Source organism: Emys orbicularis, chromosome 8 (genome assembly GCF_028017835.1).
Source record: "Emys orbicularis isolate rEmyOrb1 chromosome 8, rEmyOrb1.hap1, whole genome shotgun sequence".
In the NCBI taxonomy this organism is placed as follows: Eukaryota; Metazoa; Chordata; order Testudines; family Emydidae; genus Emys; species Emys orbicularis.
Window position 1 is genome coordinate 111,220,688 of NC_088690.1, and position 16,744 is coordinate 111,237,431.

A 16,744-nucleotide genomic window follows, 5' to 3' on the forward strand; every position below is an offset into this window, starting at 1 on the left:
AGGTCACCTTTAGCAAAGATGACACTTATGGTTTTATAGGAGACCAACACCACATTTTGTTTTCCTTTGCCATCTGCTGCCTACACTAGCTTCTTAAAAGGTTGGAGAGAAATAAATTTGGACAGAGTTCAAGAATTCCTGTTTGGTATTAAAAAATTGTTTTACAGATGCATTAAGGTACCTGCAGACAATTTGGAAAATACTGCTTCTGTACATAAGGATGGGATCAGCATTAATGGAGTGCAAAGCAAGGAGGATACTGGGGTCAAGCTTGGATCATTAGTGTAAGATTGGGGGAATCCCAACAAAGGAAAACCAGAGGCTTTTAGCGACTGCTTTCTGAATTGCCTTCTCTTCTACGATTTCAGTTCCAATGAGCCATCCGTACTGATAAGTTGGGAAAGGAACACAATTCTGAGAGACAGGAATGTTTTCCTTCTAAGGTTCAAAAATAGCCGTATTTCAAATTGTAGGCCCAGTTTCTCTGCAGACAGACAGTTGTGCATACCTTAAGTGTAGTTCTGCTCTGAAAAATGGCATGATGTGGTTACATATTTCTCTCTCAATGACTTAGATCAAGTGTTTTCAGCATATAAGTAAAAAAGAACCTTTTATTTAACTAGATCTGGAATCTGAAAGTCAAGCTGGGTTCTTCTAGTTCATGCATCAATAAAAATAAAGATTGTAATTGGAATTTTGTTAAGCATTCTAATGATGAGATGAAAGCCAGATGGAGTCTGTTCTCATCCTTCCAGAGCAGTATTGACTGCAGTGCTAACAGGAGTAAAAAAAAATTAATAACTTTGTTTTAATCACTAATGTCAACAGTTGAGACTGAACACATACAGAGAAGATCTGTGGATTGAGGCAGTACCCCTTATGTAGTCACTTTTCAGAGTAGAGCAGCACATTAATTCTACATTACTGCACCCTGACAGACTGTGAATAAACTGTGGAGGATGTTTGTTTTTAAGTGAATTCATTTAGGTGGTAGTACTGATGAAAAGGATCTGGGGGTTACAGTGGCTCACAAACTGAACGAATCAACAATGTGATGCAGCTGCAACAAAGGGTGATATTCTGGGATGTATTAAGAGAAGTGTCGTATGTAAGACATGGGAGATAACTGTTCCACTCTACTTCACACAGGCAACGCCTCATTTGGAGTACTGCATCCAGTTCTGGGCATCACACTTTAGAAAAGATGTGAACAAATTGGAGAGAGTCCAGAGGACAGCAACAAAAATGATAAAACGTTTAGAAAACCTGAACTATGAGGAAAGGTTAAACTGGGCATGTTTAGTTTTGAGAAAAGACGACTTGGGGGGGGAGGGGCTGATAACAGTCTTCAAATACGTTATGGACTGTTATAAAGAGGAGGAGGATCAATTGTTCTCCACGTCCACTGAATACAGGTCCCCAAGCAATGAGTTTCATCTGCAGCAAGAGAGATTTAGGTTAGCTATTATAAAAAACTTTAAAACTATAAGGGTAGTTAAGCTCTGGAATATGCTTCCAGGGGAGGTTGTAGAATTCCCATAGTTAGAGGTTTTAAAAAATAGGTTGGACAAACAGTCAGGTTTACTTGATCCTGCCACAGTGCAGGGGACTGGACTTGACAACTTCGAGAAGTCCCTTCCAGCCCTACATTTCTATGATTTAGGGCAGTGGATCTCAGCCTTTCCAGACTATTGTTCCCCTATCAGGAGTCTGATTTGTCTTGCATACCCATAAGTTTCACCTCACTTAAAAACTACTTGCTTACAAAATCAAACATAAAAATACAAGTGTGTCAGCACACTATTACTGAAAAATTGCTTGCTTTTTCATTTTTACCATGTAATTATAAAATAAATCAATTGGAATATAAATATTGTACTTGCATATCAATGTATAGTATATAGAGCAGTATAAACAAATCATTGTCTGTATGAAATTTTAGTTTGTTCTGACTTTGCTAGTGCTTTTTATGCAGCCTGTTGTAAAACTAGGCAAAATCTAGATGAGTTAATGTACCCCTGGAAGACCTCTGCATACCGATGAGTATGTGTACCCCTGGTTGAGAACCACTGATTTAGGTTATTTCCATGAACCCAGAAGGGAAGGATACAAACTCCATATCTACTGCACACATTCTTCAAAGTACTATTTTGTGCAGTGTTGGATTTTTGATTTTTAAGCCACACACGATTACTAAAATCCAATTTCTTCCGATCACTGATGCTTAGATATTAAATATTTATGTAGAACTTGCACCTGTAGTATTCAATTAGTGGGTTATGAAACGGGAAATGATAAAAATAGGTACGACAGTTCTAGGAGTATAAAGAACTATCAATAGGATTTTTATTGGGTTTTAATTACACATTACATCATGAGATTCCTATGACAATATGGACCCGGCCTGAGGACTTTGCTCCTCCTACAGACAAAACTTCCATTTGTTTCAATTCCCAATGCACACGTAATGGCTTCTAGACTAGGCTCCACATGTGTGCTGTTGAGGCAAAAAGATGCTTTCGGACTGCTTTTTATGTGGTACTAGAGACACGGCATATTGGCAGAAGTCTGGATTATTTTGCATTGTGGGACTCAGCAGTGCAACCTCACCTTAACTACCACTTGGAAGAGCATTTTTGCTGGTGTATGTTGCATAATTTCCCCTTTTAACTCCTTGTTTAAAATTGATGTTATTACTTAATAGTACCAAACGCTTTTATGGCACTTTATAGAATCAAAGACATTGTCCCTGGGCTGACATTTCTGGTAAAAGATGAAAGGAAAGAGAACGGATAACAGCCAAAGATGCAAGATGTAATAACTATGAGGTGTGAAAGACCAAATGATTAAGTTAGAAAACTGGTTAGTGCAGAAGATTAAAAACACTGGAGTAGAGCAGAAATTAGCAGTTGAAAGCTAGCTGAAAGAAGAGGGTTTTGGGGAGGGATTAGAAGGTGGAGAGAGAGGCTTGCTTGGCACACTAGGAGATAAGGATCCATCCAGGTGATAAGCAGTAGTGGGAGGAAGAACCATAGTGGCACAAGACAACACGAGGGGAATATCAAGGTAAATATTTGTTCATTTTCTATTTGAAATATAGCTAAGGATCTTTATGGATGTTCTCATGTGCAAAATTGCTTTTGAAAGATAAGGATAAAGCTCAAATCAATGTACCATTATTGTTAAATCTCAAGTTGTTTGTTTCTTCTGATCCTCTCTCTTTGTAGTCTATTGATGATAAATTCTAAGCGGGAACCCTGATGTGTGCATAGAGTACCAGTTTTTGATTTATTAATGTCCTAGGGGGAAGGCCATATTGCCCTGTTCTGAAAAGTGCCACAATTAGTATTACTTTCACTTCCCTGCTGGACTACTTGGTATTAAAAAAAAATATATACTTATACATAGGGTTGTGAAAAACCACTAATACACGTAAATGCAAGATGTATTAGAATTCTTACAATTTTAGAATGTTTACCTAAAAGGAAATTATTTAAATGAGCATTTTCTCTGTAGCAATTTCAGATTGTTAAGAATGGGTTTGATCTCCCAATAATAAAATTTAATACATCTGTTGAAGCGTGGTGCATTTAGAGTTCATACTGCAGGCAAATACACCTCAGTTTTATTTTCTGACTGCAGAGGATTTAGAGGCCAGGTGAACAAACATCTGTCATATTTTACAAAAGGGTTAGTTGAAAATGAAACTATTTGTTTCAAGTACACAAGTAAGTGGTCCAAATTCTCTGTTCTTCTTGAGATCTGCTCAATACAGAAACCCAGTGAAAAAAATGAAAATAGGAGGTGGAGGGTGGGGCTAAAGTGGCTGTAAGCAATTTCTGTGTCTCCTCTTATTCTTGGGTCATTTGGGAGTTTGCCGGGACTCGTCTATAAAATAGAGCAGCTTCAAGGCTACTGCAGTGGGTCCAGGAGGCCACTGCAATAGCTGAGAATTACTAGAGCTCAGTGCACTTTGGCCAGACTCCCCCTGGACAAGCAGTTGCAAGGCCAGCAGAGGTGGCTCCAGGCACCAGCGCAGCAAGCGCGTGCCTGGGGCGGCAAGCCGCGGGGAGCGGTGTGCCAGTCACCGTGAGGGCGGGAGTCAGGCCGCCTTCGGTGGCATGCCTGCGGGAGGTCCGCCGGTCCTGCGGCTTTGGCGGCAATTCGTCAGCGGGTACGCTGAAAGCGCGGGACCAGCAGATCATCCGCAGAAACACCGCCGAATCCGCGTGACCAGCGGACCGCCTGCAGGCGTGCCGCCGAAGGTCACCTGACTGCCGTGCTTGGGGCTGCAAAAAACAGAGCCGCCCCTGAAGGCCAGGGCACTTATGCTGACTCTAGACCACCCAAAGAGCCTCCTTATTCTCTGGGGTTGGGGATAACAGCTACATGGCCCCCCCGGAACCAACAGAGCAGGGTAAGGGGGGGGGGGGGGGGGAAGGTGTCACACAACAGACTGGCCCAAAATTGTATTTCTATTAAGAGGGGAAAGCGTGGCAAAAAAATGCAGACACCTAATAAACCTTACAATTATAGTGGCTATTCAGAGTAGATACAGCTATTTTAACATAGTAGAAGTACCTGCATCTTTCAGGAGAGTCCTCTCTATCTTTCCTCCGGAACTTGCTGATGGTATCATCAATTGTGCTTCCAATTTTGTCACTCAGTTCACCTAGTTTATCGCTGAATGGAAAAGCGCCCTTGTTTTTATCCCATTCTTCATCCCATTTTGACTTGGGCTCAGAATCATATCTTTCACCTATACAATTTGTGAAGAAATAACACTGATGATAAACGCAAGAAAAAGCCTGTAGTCTTTTTGGAGTTATCCCCCATAACCCCCACAAAAACTGTTACCTTATGAGTTTTCAAAGCAAACTGAAAGCTCCCACAGTGCTGAATCAACACTATTACAGCAAGGCACAGCATGGAATGCCAATCATTAAGTGGCAGGAATGCAGATTCAAAAGCTTTTATGACAACTACACAACCGTAATGCACTGCACAGCACAGCACATCAGGATACTGTTGAACCCTGCTGGAGGAGCAGCATAAGAGAATCAACTCAGGCTGTATAAGCAACTTATCAGAATTGGAACATGCCATTTTTATAATGGTCACTTAATGTGCAATATTGCATTCCTGGCCAAGCTGCCACACTAAGTGGTAAATCTTTCAAAGATTTTATACATTTTAAAAGCTCATGAATACACAGAGGCACAGTACCAAACACCAAAACAGACTAGTGTGAAAACATATGGTAATATTTCTAGCATCTATTCCTGTTAAAAAACCCTCAAACAACAAGATTTAGAAACCATTAAGGAAAGTACAGCAACTTACCTTCTCAGCAGCCAGTCAGTGCTTTCATTTCTCAACACTACAGTGCCATCAAGAATTAACAGCAAAATAAATTTGCTTCTGAATGTTGAGAATCAAGAACTCCAACTAGCTGCTGGTTAGTTTAGAAAAGAGATTATACCTTTTCTTCAATTACCTGCAAATATTTCATGTACACATCTAAACTGAGATTTAGTAAAGTTAATTTTTTTAAAAAAGAATTTAAAAGATATTTTCACTAAAACTTCCCCTTGCATTGTTGGAATCTGAAACAATATGATGACTGCACTAAGTTTGAAAATTTTAGCAACCCAATCAGTGGCTTGATTTTCAACAGGCAGGTATTTGGATCCTGGAAATGTTAAGCCTCTTATGGGGTGCCTAAATTTGTATTCAGGTGCTTAAATTTAAGCACCAAACATTTGAACATGTTGGTCATAGTGCATGAAAATTAGAAAGGAGACACTGACCAGCCTACTTTTATTGCCTTACCTGAGTGAAATGGAACTAGCAAGCAGACAGCAAAAATGGTAAATTAGTTAAATTATTTGGGAACTCATAAGAAACTTGTAAGATACTTAAAAAAATACAAGGGTCATGCTCAATTAAAACAGTTTTAAATCCACACACAATGAATAAGTTATAGGAATATGAAAAGGTCCAATTGAATCCGAGTTATGCCTCTCTCCAACCTGAATTACACATGCAAAAATAAAAATCTTAATCTCTGAAAAAGAAAATGTGAACATCAAAATGACTCCCTTTGTTAGTTTTTTGTATAATACAGAATCCGGACAAGTACAGATATGCTTTCTGATCAAATGGCTCAATGTTAGTATCCAGCTGCCTGTAGCCTTTTCTCCATCTTGTATGTACCAAGACTATATTGAAAGAGTTTATTGTAAATGTCTACCAAACCAGGTAATCAATAGTGCTCTCCATCACAGGAAGAACATAAGAACGGCCATACTGGGTCAGACCAAAGGTCCATCTAGCCCAGTATCCTGTCTACCGACAGTGGCCAATGCCAGGTGCCCCAGAGGGAGTGAACCTAACAGGTAATGATCAAGTGATCTCTCTCCTGCCATCCATCTCCACCCTCTGACAAACAGAGGCTAGGGACACCATTCCTTACCCGTCCTGGCTAATAGCCATTAATGGACTTAACCTCCATGAATTTATCCAGTTCTCTTTTAAACCCCATTATAGTCCTAGCCTTCACAACCTCTTCAGGCAAGGAGTTCCACAAGTTGACTGTGCGCTGTGTGAAGAAGAACTTCCTTTTATTTGTTTTAAATCTGCTGCCCATTAATTTCATTTGGTGGCCCCTAGTTCTTGTATTATCGGAATAAGTAAATAACTTTTCCTTATCTACTTTCTCCACATCACTCATTATTTTATATACCTCTATCATATCCCCCCTTAGTCTCCTCTTTTCCAAGCTGAAAAGTCCTAGTCTCTTTAATCTCTCCTCATATGGGACCTGTTCCAAACCCCTAATCATTTTAGTTGCCCTTCTCTGAACCTTTTCTAGTGCCAGTATATCTTTTTTGAGATGAGGAGACCACATCTGTACGCAGTATTCAAGATGAGGGCGTACCATCGATTTATATAAGGGCAATAATATATTCTCCGTCTTATTCTCCATCCCCTTTTTAATGATTCCTAACATCCTCTTTGCTTTTTTGACTGCCTCTGCACACTGCGTGGACGTCTTCAGAGAACTATCCACGATGACATCCAGATCTTTTTTCTGATTCGTTGTAGCTAAATTAGCCCCCATCATATTGTATGTATAGTTGGGGTTATTTTTTCCAATGTGCATTACTTTACATTTATCCACATGAAATTTCATTTGCCATTTTGTTGCCCAATCACTTAGTTTTGTGAGATCTTTTTGAAGTCCTTCACAGTCTGCTTTGGTCTTAACTATCTTGAGCAGTTTAGTATCATCTGCAAACTTTGCCACCTCACTTTTTAACCCTTTCTCGAGATCATGTATGAATAAGTTGAATAGGACTGGTCCTAGGACTGACCCTTGGGGAACACCACTAGTTACCCCTCTCCATTCTGAGAATTTACCATTTATTCCTACCCAGAGAAAGTGCTAGGGAGCACATCTATGTGCACTGAATGTGCACTTTTTTGTTTCTGTATTTTAACGTACATTGTGTTTCCTTGTGTGTTATAAACATTTAGAATGCTGACAAGCAGCAGAAAAACCTGGCCTGATGTACTGAAATGTAGATTGAGACAACAAAAAGAAATATCAGGTTGGGTGGGGGTGTTAAAAAAAAAAGTTTTCCAATGTAAAGTTTATCCACATGTTCCAGAACTGTGTTACACATTAGCCTGACACAGCATTGTTAAAAATCGTGGGCTATTTTGATGATAAAATATAGCCTGTTCACATTTTTTTAAACTCATAAAATAACCCAAACTAATATGTTTTTGGATACTTTAAAAAAAAATAATAAAAAAAAAATCTTAAAACTATTTCCCCCCAAAATTCCTATTGGATTCCCCTGCAAAAAATCAATTTTCTGTATAAGAGACTATTCCTTCCTAGCTGAAAGACCTGACCTTATATGTAAAATTTCAGCCTGAAGGGGTTTTTTAGTGCTGGCATTTTAAGATGATGAAAATGCTTGCAAACACTTCAATATAGTGATAAATGAAGTGATGCTAATTAGAGATCCTTTAGTATAAAAACAAATACATTTTAATGAGATGACACGGGTTCAGATTTGGAAGTGTGGTGAAAAGAGCTGAAGAGAATATGGAGAAGGAATGAAGTTTTCCACTGATCAACCTGGGGTGGGTAAGTTCTCTTTGGACAGAGAGAAACAAGAGCCAACCCAGACAGAAAGATAGGAGACAACAATGAAGAAGGTACAGAGGCAGTGGCCCATGAGTGTTCTACAAGACAAGAGGATTACCAGAGCCCCCAGCAGGTAGCATAAACCCAAAGGAATATATTGCAAGGAGGCACTTATCCTATAGCATGGTGGAACTGCCCGTCTACCCTATTTTGGGGGGGGGGGGGAGGAGGAGGGGGGAAGAAGAGGGAGGAAATCCTTCCCTATACCATGGAGACGGTTCAGCCCACTGGCACTTACATGTACCCTTCCTCCTCACTGTGATGGAAGGGTCCACAGTGCCACAGAGTGGCTTGTGCAGAGCAAATCTCCAGGTCACACAGAGAGGATGCATACTCCTGGCACAGCTCCCGCACATACAGTCCATTCTCGCACAAAGCCACACTGGTTCCACTGCACAGGAGCACTCAGAAGTTGTGAACATGAGGGTTGGACTTTCCTCTTAGTGGAAAATATCCTGATCTCTAGTAATACCAGGGAGGATATGGACAGACTGATGGTTTAGATGCAACATATTGGGCTACACGAAAGAGATGCAAATTTAGATGCACACTCAGACCTTTGTTCCTCACTGTGGCAGGACTGGGAGCATGGAGGAGGCCAAGGAGGGAGTGGTGCATAAAGAAGTGCCTTACATTGCTCATGAGTGATCATCTAAGCAAAGCAGACAGAGGTGGGCAAGCTTCAAGGCATGGCAAAAAAAGGCCTGATGTGAGATTCAATGCCTAAATCAAGCTAGATTTTAGGCAACCACTCCTGCAGATGAAGGGCAACTTCCCTGGACGTATTAGGCTCTGGAGTGCCTATTGTCAAGGAGAGATGTAGAGTTATGAATGGTCAAGTGACCTTAATGGCATTTACAGACTTACACGTTTTTGCATTTTAACCTTAGAATATCCCTTTAAACTGATTTTTAAGACAAAGCTACTGCTTAGTTTCCCCCCCTTAAATCCATAGTTCCTTAAGCTTCAATACCAGCTGTTGTTCAACAAGGTTCCTTTAAGTTTCCCAAGCACCCACTGAAACACTGAACAGGTGACCTGCCTTCAGTTTTGCAAGGCCTGGTGGGTGCAATAAAGCAGCACAGTACATATTCAGCTGCAAGTTTCCTAGTGTGTCAAGGCAAAGTGGGTGTGGTGCTGACACTGGGAAGCATGCTCCTTAAGGTGCACATGGGAGCTGCAGATTCACCGCATGCCATAAAAATCACATAGACCAGATGCAGACCCCCGAATTCCATTAGAGATTGTAGATCAGCAAGCAGCACCACACGCACATTAACAAGAACACACAGACCTGATGTGAATATCAAAATACATACATATGGTGGCTTATATTCCAAGTGTCCATATAATGCTACATGGGAGTTTAAGATCTGCTTGCATATCCTAAGGTACACATTGTTTTACTTTAACACCACACACTCACCACCATCACCAAAACAAATCAAAGGCACTCAGTGAGGTCAGCTCCCTGAGACAAGGGTAGGATGTCTAGGTCAAGCCATTTTCAGCTATGAAGAGGTGAGAAAGTATTAGCGATCTTAAAAAAAAAAAACACCACAAGGAAAAACAAAAACAGAATTCTTCTAGAAGCCCTGAAAATGCCCTTCAAAAAATGCCCTTTTGAAAATGCCGTTTGATTTGCTTCAAACTTTCCATTAGAATTGTATTGTGGCAAAGGACCCTACATGCCAATTTTCAGATAGATCAGTTAAGTTTTGGAAGCATCAGTGGATTACCACCAGCCATATAATAAAATCTCCATTTAGTTCATTTAAGTGACACCCCTACACCCCACCCCACCAAGGGACCAAGAGAAACTGCCACCAATACATTTGAAAATATTTCATTTCTATTCAGATGTACCAGAAGGATTTGAAAAGTTATTAGCTCGATAAGAGTAATAAAAGTGCCAGGCATATTTTAAAGAGTCCTTTACAAAGGGACAAATTGTCCAGGAAGGATTTGCTCATATTTATTTGCTCCTTGCAGCACATCCATGAAACCAAGCTAAGTCGCTGGGTGCAAATTGCTCTCCTCATCTACTTGACCAACACAGCACTGTACTCACCATATCTGAACCCTCCGACACTGTCAGAAGAAACCCCAATGTATTTGTCTTTGTTCTTCTTTGCCTTTTTCCTCTCTTCACGAAGTCGATCATCATCCTGGGCAAACTCTACCATTTCTTTCACCTTTTGGCGTATGTTTATACCTTGGTCTTTGCCATTCTCATCTATATATATATATATATATATATATATATATCGGCAAAGGGGGAAAAATTCAGAAGTAGCAGTTAGTATTGAGCATTAGACAAGCTAACAAATTAAAAAAAAGTTACAAAATGAACAATTATGAGAAAAATCCTAAAGTGCACTGAACCTGTCTAAAATAGGAGGTCAAACAATATTTTATATCAATTGAAATTTCATCCTCAACTAAATCATGTATTTTCATTAAGTACAATTTGTATTTAGAAGAGTCTAACATTAATCTTTAACAGATCAACAGCAGTAAGTTTGAGTAAAAAAAAAAACCAGGCTCAGATTTAAACTATTTTCTTCACTCATATTTTATTCCGATTTTAACCCATTTTAAGAAGCAGCACCAGTTTTTAGCTTTTTTAGTGCAGTTTTTGAAACACTAATTGCTAGAATTCTGTCTCACTGCAAAACTGAATTTTTAAAGTGCTTTCAGCTAAAAACTAAAATTTGCTTTTCTCACCAGCCTCTTTCACATTCAAAACACACATTGGCCTTGCTGCCTTTGCACTGTAAATATTATTTGGTGGGAGGAAAAAAACCCCCAGCTTCAAACAGATGTGTGTGTTTTGGAGCTCTAACCTTTTCTTCCCATATGATTAAAGCTATTCCTTTACGGACACCACAGGGGACCAGTCTCTAGTGCATATTTTAATATAAACCCGAACACTCATGTTGTGTTGGTTCTGTTGTTATTAGCCAGTCTTTTCTGCAAGTTCTTGTCTTCACTAATTAATACTCTAGGGTCCCACGTCTTGGATTCTGCACTCTTCACACAACCGGCAACAGTCACATTCTAATTAGAGCAGGGAGGCTTCTAAGCTGGTTCAGGTGACTGACAACTCCAACTACTGTTTTAATTTGCTTATAAGATTTTTCTATTGCTCACCTACAAAGTGGTAATTTTCCAGGGAGCGCAAATCATAAATGTGTTCTCTGGCACTCGTAACAACACGCTCTGATCCATTCCTTATGAGGTAAGCTAGGAGCAGCAAAGACTATAAAAATACAAAGCACATTAAATGATTGCATGAACAAAAGCTCTATCAGAATTTGTTTTAAGTGCAATAAAAAACTAAACCCTAAAATCCAAAAGTTAGTCAATGACAAGATTTGTTCCCCTTTTAAATAAGTAACTATTACACTGATTTGCCTTTTATCGGGTTCTCTTTTTTCTTCCCCTTTTTTGTTTATAAGTATCGCAAGCAAATTTAGATTGCATTTGTTCAGTAAAAACCAAAGTAGATTGTTAATATTAGATCATCACTAATTCTTGAAGCAAATAACTTTTCATCAGAAAAAGATGGTTATGGAAATTTAAAAAGCAAACCTAACCCTGTAAAACAAAAAACAGTTTTCCTGTCTCCCCTCCGCCCCTTCAATTCCCCCAATGTTTTTCATTTAAAAGCAATTTTTATGGTGACTTATTTATGTTGCTCTCTACAGGAATGTGTTCATGTATAAAACAGTATTCTGGAGTAAGTTTAAAGAAAACTTCAAGACAAAAATTTTAAAAGTTGAAAAAGTATTTTTTAAAATTGTGAACTTCCTTGAACTTCAAGAAGTTCCATCTAAAAAAAGTCATATGTGAAGCAGAGTCTACCAGCTAAAATACGTAATCAAAATGCAATATATTCTAACCTGGTAGATAATTCCAACGAGTCTTTAGAACATTAAGTAGTATGTATGATAGCATTAAATATTAATTTACATTATACTTCAGGGAAAACAATTACTATGAGTACAAAGCATTGGGCACCCCAAGAAAACACAGTATGCCTTAGAATTATTTTTGTCTTGTTATAATCTGAGCCTCAAACAAGACAGAGTAGGATCTAAACCTTAAATTTTAAAAATGGTATGTGCTATACCAATCCCACTCCACCCTCGAAAACCCCCAATATAATCCTACATATGTTGTTACATTGGAAGTACAGCATAACAATATTAAGGAAAAAGTTGATCTACGCTACACAAATTATTCAAAGCCAAGAAAACTTCAACTGGTGTTCAGTGCTTTCTCTACCACTAGTAAGACAAAAAGGCAAATGAAATACAATCTTCAAAATGAGTGGGAAAATTTGGATTCTTTTGAGGCAGAATGCTAATGGAAATTAAGTTTTAAGCGGTTTAACTTGGAAACAATTTTAATGTTTCTAGTTAGAAACAATATCCTTTAGAATGCTTAAAAAGAATTAGAAAATAATTTGGAAAAATTGTTTATCGACAGGCGTACATGCAAACGATTTTTTTAAAGTACAACATGTAGATGTTATTCTGTTTGACACTTGTGCAACAGTAAAATAAGATTGCTATGTTAATTAAAAAGCATTTTACACAAAACACTTGTTTTTAGAAAGCTCAATACTGCAGAACAACAAAACAGAAATTAGACTTTTATAACAGAGTTAATAGTAACATCTGATAGGAGAAATCTAAAGTTTATTGTAACTACAGTATCTTGATAATACAAATATAACAATTGAATACGTACATGCACAACAGTGCATCAAGATATGAAACTAAAATTAATACCTTAGTGTTTGTTCTGCAGTACACAGAGTAAGAGTAATCACATCCTAAAAATGTCTTTTATATGTACACACCTTATAAACTCTCCTCCAGTTCTTTTTATTATCTTTCAACATTCGAGTCCAAAGCATGTTCATAAGTTCTGGAAACTGCTCATACATAAATGTAGCTCTAAGAGAATTAAATAAAAGGAGCAAAGCAATTATTTTCATAACAATTTTCCATAATAGTTTGCTACAATTTATTGTTGACAGTAGATGGCAGACTTGGTCTAAAACTATTGTAATTCCATCAAACTCCAAGTAAAGAGCTACCAAAATTTCTTATTTATACAGATGTATTTCACACACCACCATTTCAAACAAAGCTGAGTATCTATCAATTTGGGGTGGAGGGAGAGGAATCTATTCTCTTCAAAGCAATGGTTTAATGTCTACAACATGACTATGGTGGTGCCCTTCATAACTAGCTCATCACACACCATCCAAGCCCTTCTCTGAAAGATAAAGTGATACATATGTTCATGAGCAAAAATTTGGCTAATCTTACTCTGCTTAAAACCTTTAAAAAGTATTGAAGCAACCGGCCCCAAATAGGATCTTTTTTATTCTGAAAAACCCACAAAATGAGACATATTGTAAGACCAAGAATTAAAAAAAAAAAAAAAAATACACTGCAAGTATACTGTGACATGTTTTTGATTCAGTGATTCTGATGATTTTTTCCAGCATATAATCTTAAAATTTAATTTTTAATTATTTGTCAGCTCCTCTCTATCAACCTGGCATCCCTGTTGGTCTGGCAGCAAATTTTATATTTCTGTATAAAGATGCATCTTTTTCTTCAACGCTGAGTCAAATTATCACTTACTTGGCAATCTCTCCCATGAGCTGCCCTGAAGGTCCCCATGGATCATCATTGGTTGCTTCTCGAACCTTAGACTCAATGTCTGAATAATTCATAACCACGTTGGTGCTGCAAAGGAAAAAAATTAACACACACATGAAGATTAGCATCAAACTGAGAAACATGAAAACTTAATAATGACACTAGTGGGTACCTTAATGAGATACCTCTACAGGGTGGGAAAGAAAACATCTTTAGTGCAGAAGCTACCCTGAGGACATTATACAACACATTTAAGTTATCTTTAAGAAGGTTTTTACTATTCCATTAGTCTTCAAGCATACAGATGAGAGACTAGGGATTACATGAGAGTTGGAATCAGTCCAGTAAAAATGGCTTTTGGTCAACTTAAAACTGAAACAACCACTAGAGTCTAAATCGGTAGTTTCCCCAGCTAGATCTGGCTTGCTTGCCGGCTTACATGGTGCACAATTATTTGCCAGTACTTCTATAACTCAATGAACAGAAGTGGATGTGTATTTTCTCAAACCATGTGCATTATAATGAAATCCAAACAATGTCAGTATCCCAGCAGGTGCTAGCAAAATTACACAGATAGGAGAAGTTGGAAAGAAGGGAGATGAGAAATTCACAGGGAAGTATGTTTTTTAGCTTGAACAGTTTTAATTAAGGGAAAATGGGAAGGAGAAAGGGAGAGAAGCTACAGGGCTCCCTGTATGCCGATTAAAGGAATGAAAACAATATCAAGAGTTCAAGGACCCTCTACGGGAGTTCTTGCAAAAATGCAATATGGAAAGAGGAAATAAGATGTTTCGGTATCATCTCTAAAAGAGTCAAAGAATCTGCCTTCTTAATGAATAGCTGTTGCAGAAAATGTTAATGTTTAATTACAAGCCTGATTTTTAATGCTTTCTTCCAAAAAAAAAAAAAAAGTCCTAATATACTCTGGAAGCAAGATGATCTGGCAAGAGGGGCTTAGTGCATTTATTCCTTAACAACTGTATTCACGTGAAAAGAGCTCCAACTGCAATACTTTAAGATGTATTTTTTCAGATATTGTGCCACTGGGAAAATGGAATAATTGTGCATATGCATATTTACATCAGAAAAATATTGCACAACTAAAAGATACACCATTACCTATACTCTGCCTACTTGTATAATTTTCTCACACTCTCTAGTGTATTTAAAAGAGATTTGCAATGGTTATGTTTATACCCTTTATACTACGAAGTTTAGAAAAAACTGTTAAATACTGTAGATAATTATACAACTGGTTTCAGAATCGGAAAGAAATTGCTGCAACATGATTGTGTTCAACTTGGAGTCCACAGAATGTCTTGTAAACCAACTGGAAGGAAATGCGGAACTGGTCCAGTGGCCTAGTAGTAATGCTACGGTGGAGGCTGGGTTCAATATTCATCACCTTCCTTTGTTCTCTGAATTTGGAAGGGCAGCAAAAACACTGCTTTACAGTCACCGGTCTGGGTGTTTAGGGAGAAGCATGAATAGGTTTTTAAAGTGACACTCATCCAACCCTCCATGCAGAAGGATGATGGAACTGGGAGTGTAAAGCAAAAGAGAAAGGAGAAACAAAAAGTTCTTTTAAGACCCAGAAAAGGCCACAGAGGGTAATAAAACCCGAGGTAGAACTCCTAGACTTAATCAGGGATTCCCAGCATTAGAATCCTTGCAATCAGATTCTGAAAACAATTGTATCTGACTGTCTAAAGAAAGCATAACCTACATGGCTGAATAAGTAATCAGCAAGCCAATAGACTATGATCTGTATAGGAAAGCATGTTCAAACTCAGCAATAGGTATGAACAATAGCAATCAGGGTTGTATAAAGTCACCGTTAAAAACTATTTAAAAAACCCTACAAACTTCTGTTTCTGCTGTTTTGTTTGCTGTAGACATCCAGATGTAAGCTAGTACCATTTTCAATTCTCATGCATATGGAACATTTTCATTTATTTATTTAACTACAGGCTTCAGAAGCTTTGCAGCTTTCAGCACACTAGTTTTCTTGTCCTATGTAAGGAAAACTTGTGGGTCAAAAGGGAAAGGTTCTGTTTGTTTTTATAAAACCTCCCCAAGCTCTTGTTTGAAGGGATGGATGGGGAGGGGGAAATATAAAAAGGAGTTTCCTATATTTCAAGTAAAGTTTGAGATTGAAAAAAAAAAATCACATAAAAAAGAAACTTACAGTAAAAATACCAGCATCAACTAAATAGTTTCTCAAAGTACAGGGCTAACACAGTACTGTGGGGAAAGTTAGCAATGGAGCGTGGGAGGGGGGAGTGCAGTTAAACCCCACTAAAATAGGAAGACATGCTCCATTTCTAAAACCATCCAGCAGTAAAGTTATTGTTCTCAGCAAATTGTAGAAAGCTCTCAAATGCCAAGACGAGATCTAATGGCACAAAACGTTCCAAAACAAAATATCTTTAAGCCACAGTTAATTCAGAAACAAATGTAAACTTAAAAAAGTTGTATAGTTTGGCTTTGTTCCAGGTCTTTTAAAAATAGCTATTTCTAAAAAGGTGGAAATATAGTTTTATTCTTCCTTTCCCATGTTTTCTATGGCCCTCATTTCATGCCCTACCCATGATTCCTGTGACCTTTGCAGCAAAAAATAATTTATGTCCAGATGTGAAGGGAAAAAGTGACTAGTTTGATTGCCAAGACTTCCTGTGATTGATATAAATTTAATATCCGAGGACACTTTCAGACGCCAGGGGGGGCTCTCTGATTAGTTTATACTGGGCAGCTTCCAGGGAATCGTGCTAGACTTCATGGACAGATTGCTTTGCAAACAAACGGTTATACAATAGTTAAGACTAACAGAAGGAATCCT

The 16,744-nt window shown here is 38.2% G+C and overlaps 1 protein-coding gene across 1 annotated transcript in view; it reads right to left on the reverse strand.

Annotated features, from left to right (window-relative positions):
* Positions 1 to 16,744, reverse strand: part of CLINT1 (clathrin interactor 1) — a 79,602-nt gene that overhangs the window by 22,272 nt on the left and 40,586 nt on the right. The window contains exons 2-6 of the mRNA XM_065409280.1: positions 13,888 to 13,992; positions 13,092 to 13,188; positions 11,375 to 11,483; positions 10,293 to 10,457; positions 4,582 to 4,759 (exon numbers count right to left, since the gene is read on the reverse strand). Coding sequence (XP_065265352.1) covers positions 4,582 to 4,759; positions 10,293 to 10,457; positions 11,375 to 11,483; positions 13,092 to 13,188; positions 13,888 to 13,992 — 654 coding nt within the window. The remainder of the gene's footprint in view (positions 1 to 4,581; positions 4,760 to 10,292; positions 10,458 to 11,374; positions 11,484 to 13,091; positions 13,189 to 13,887; positions 13,993 to 16,744) is intronic.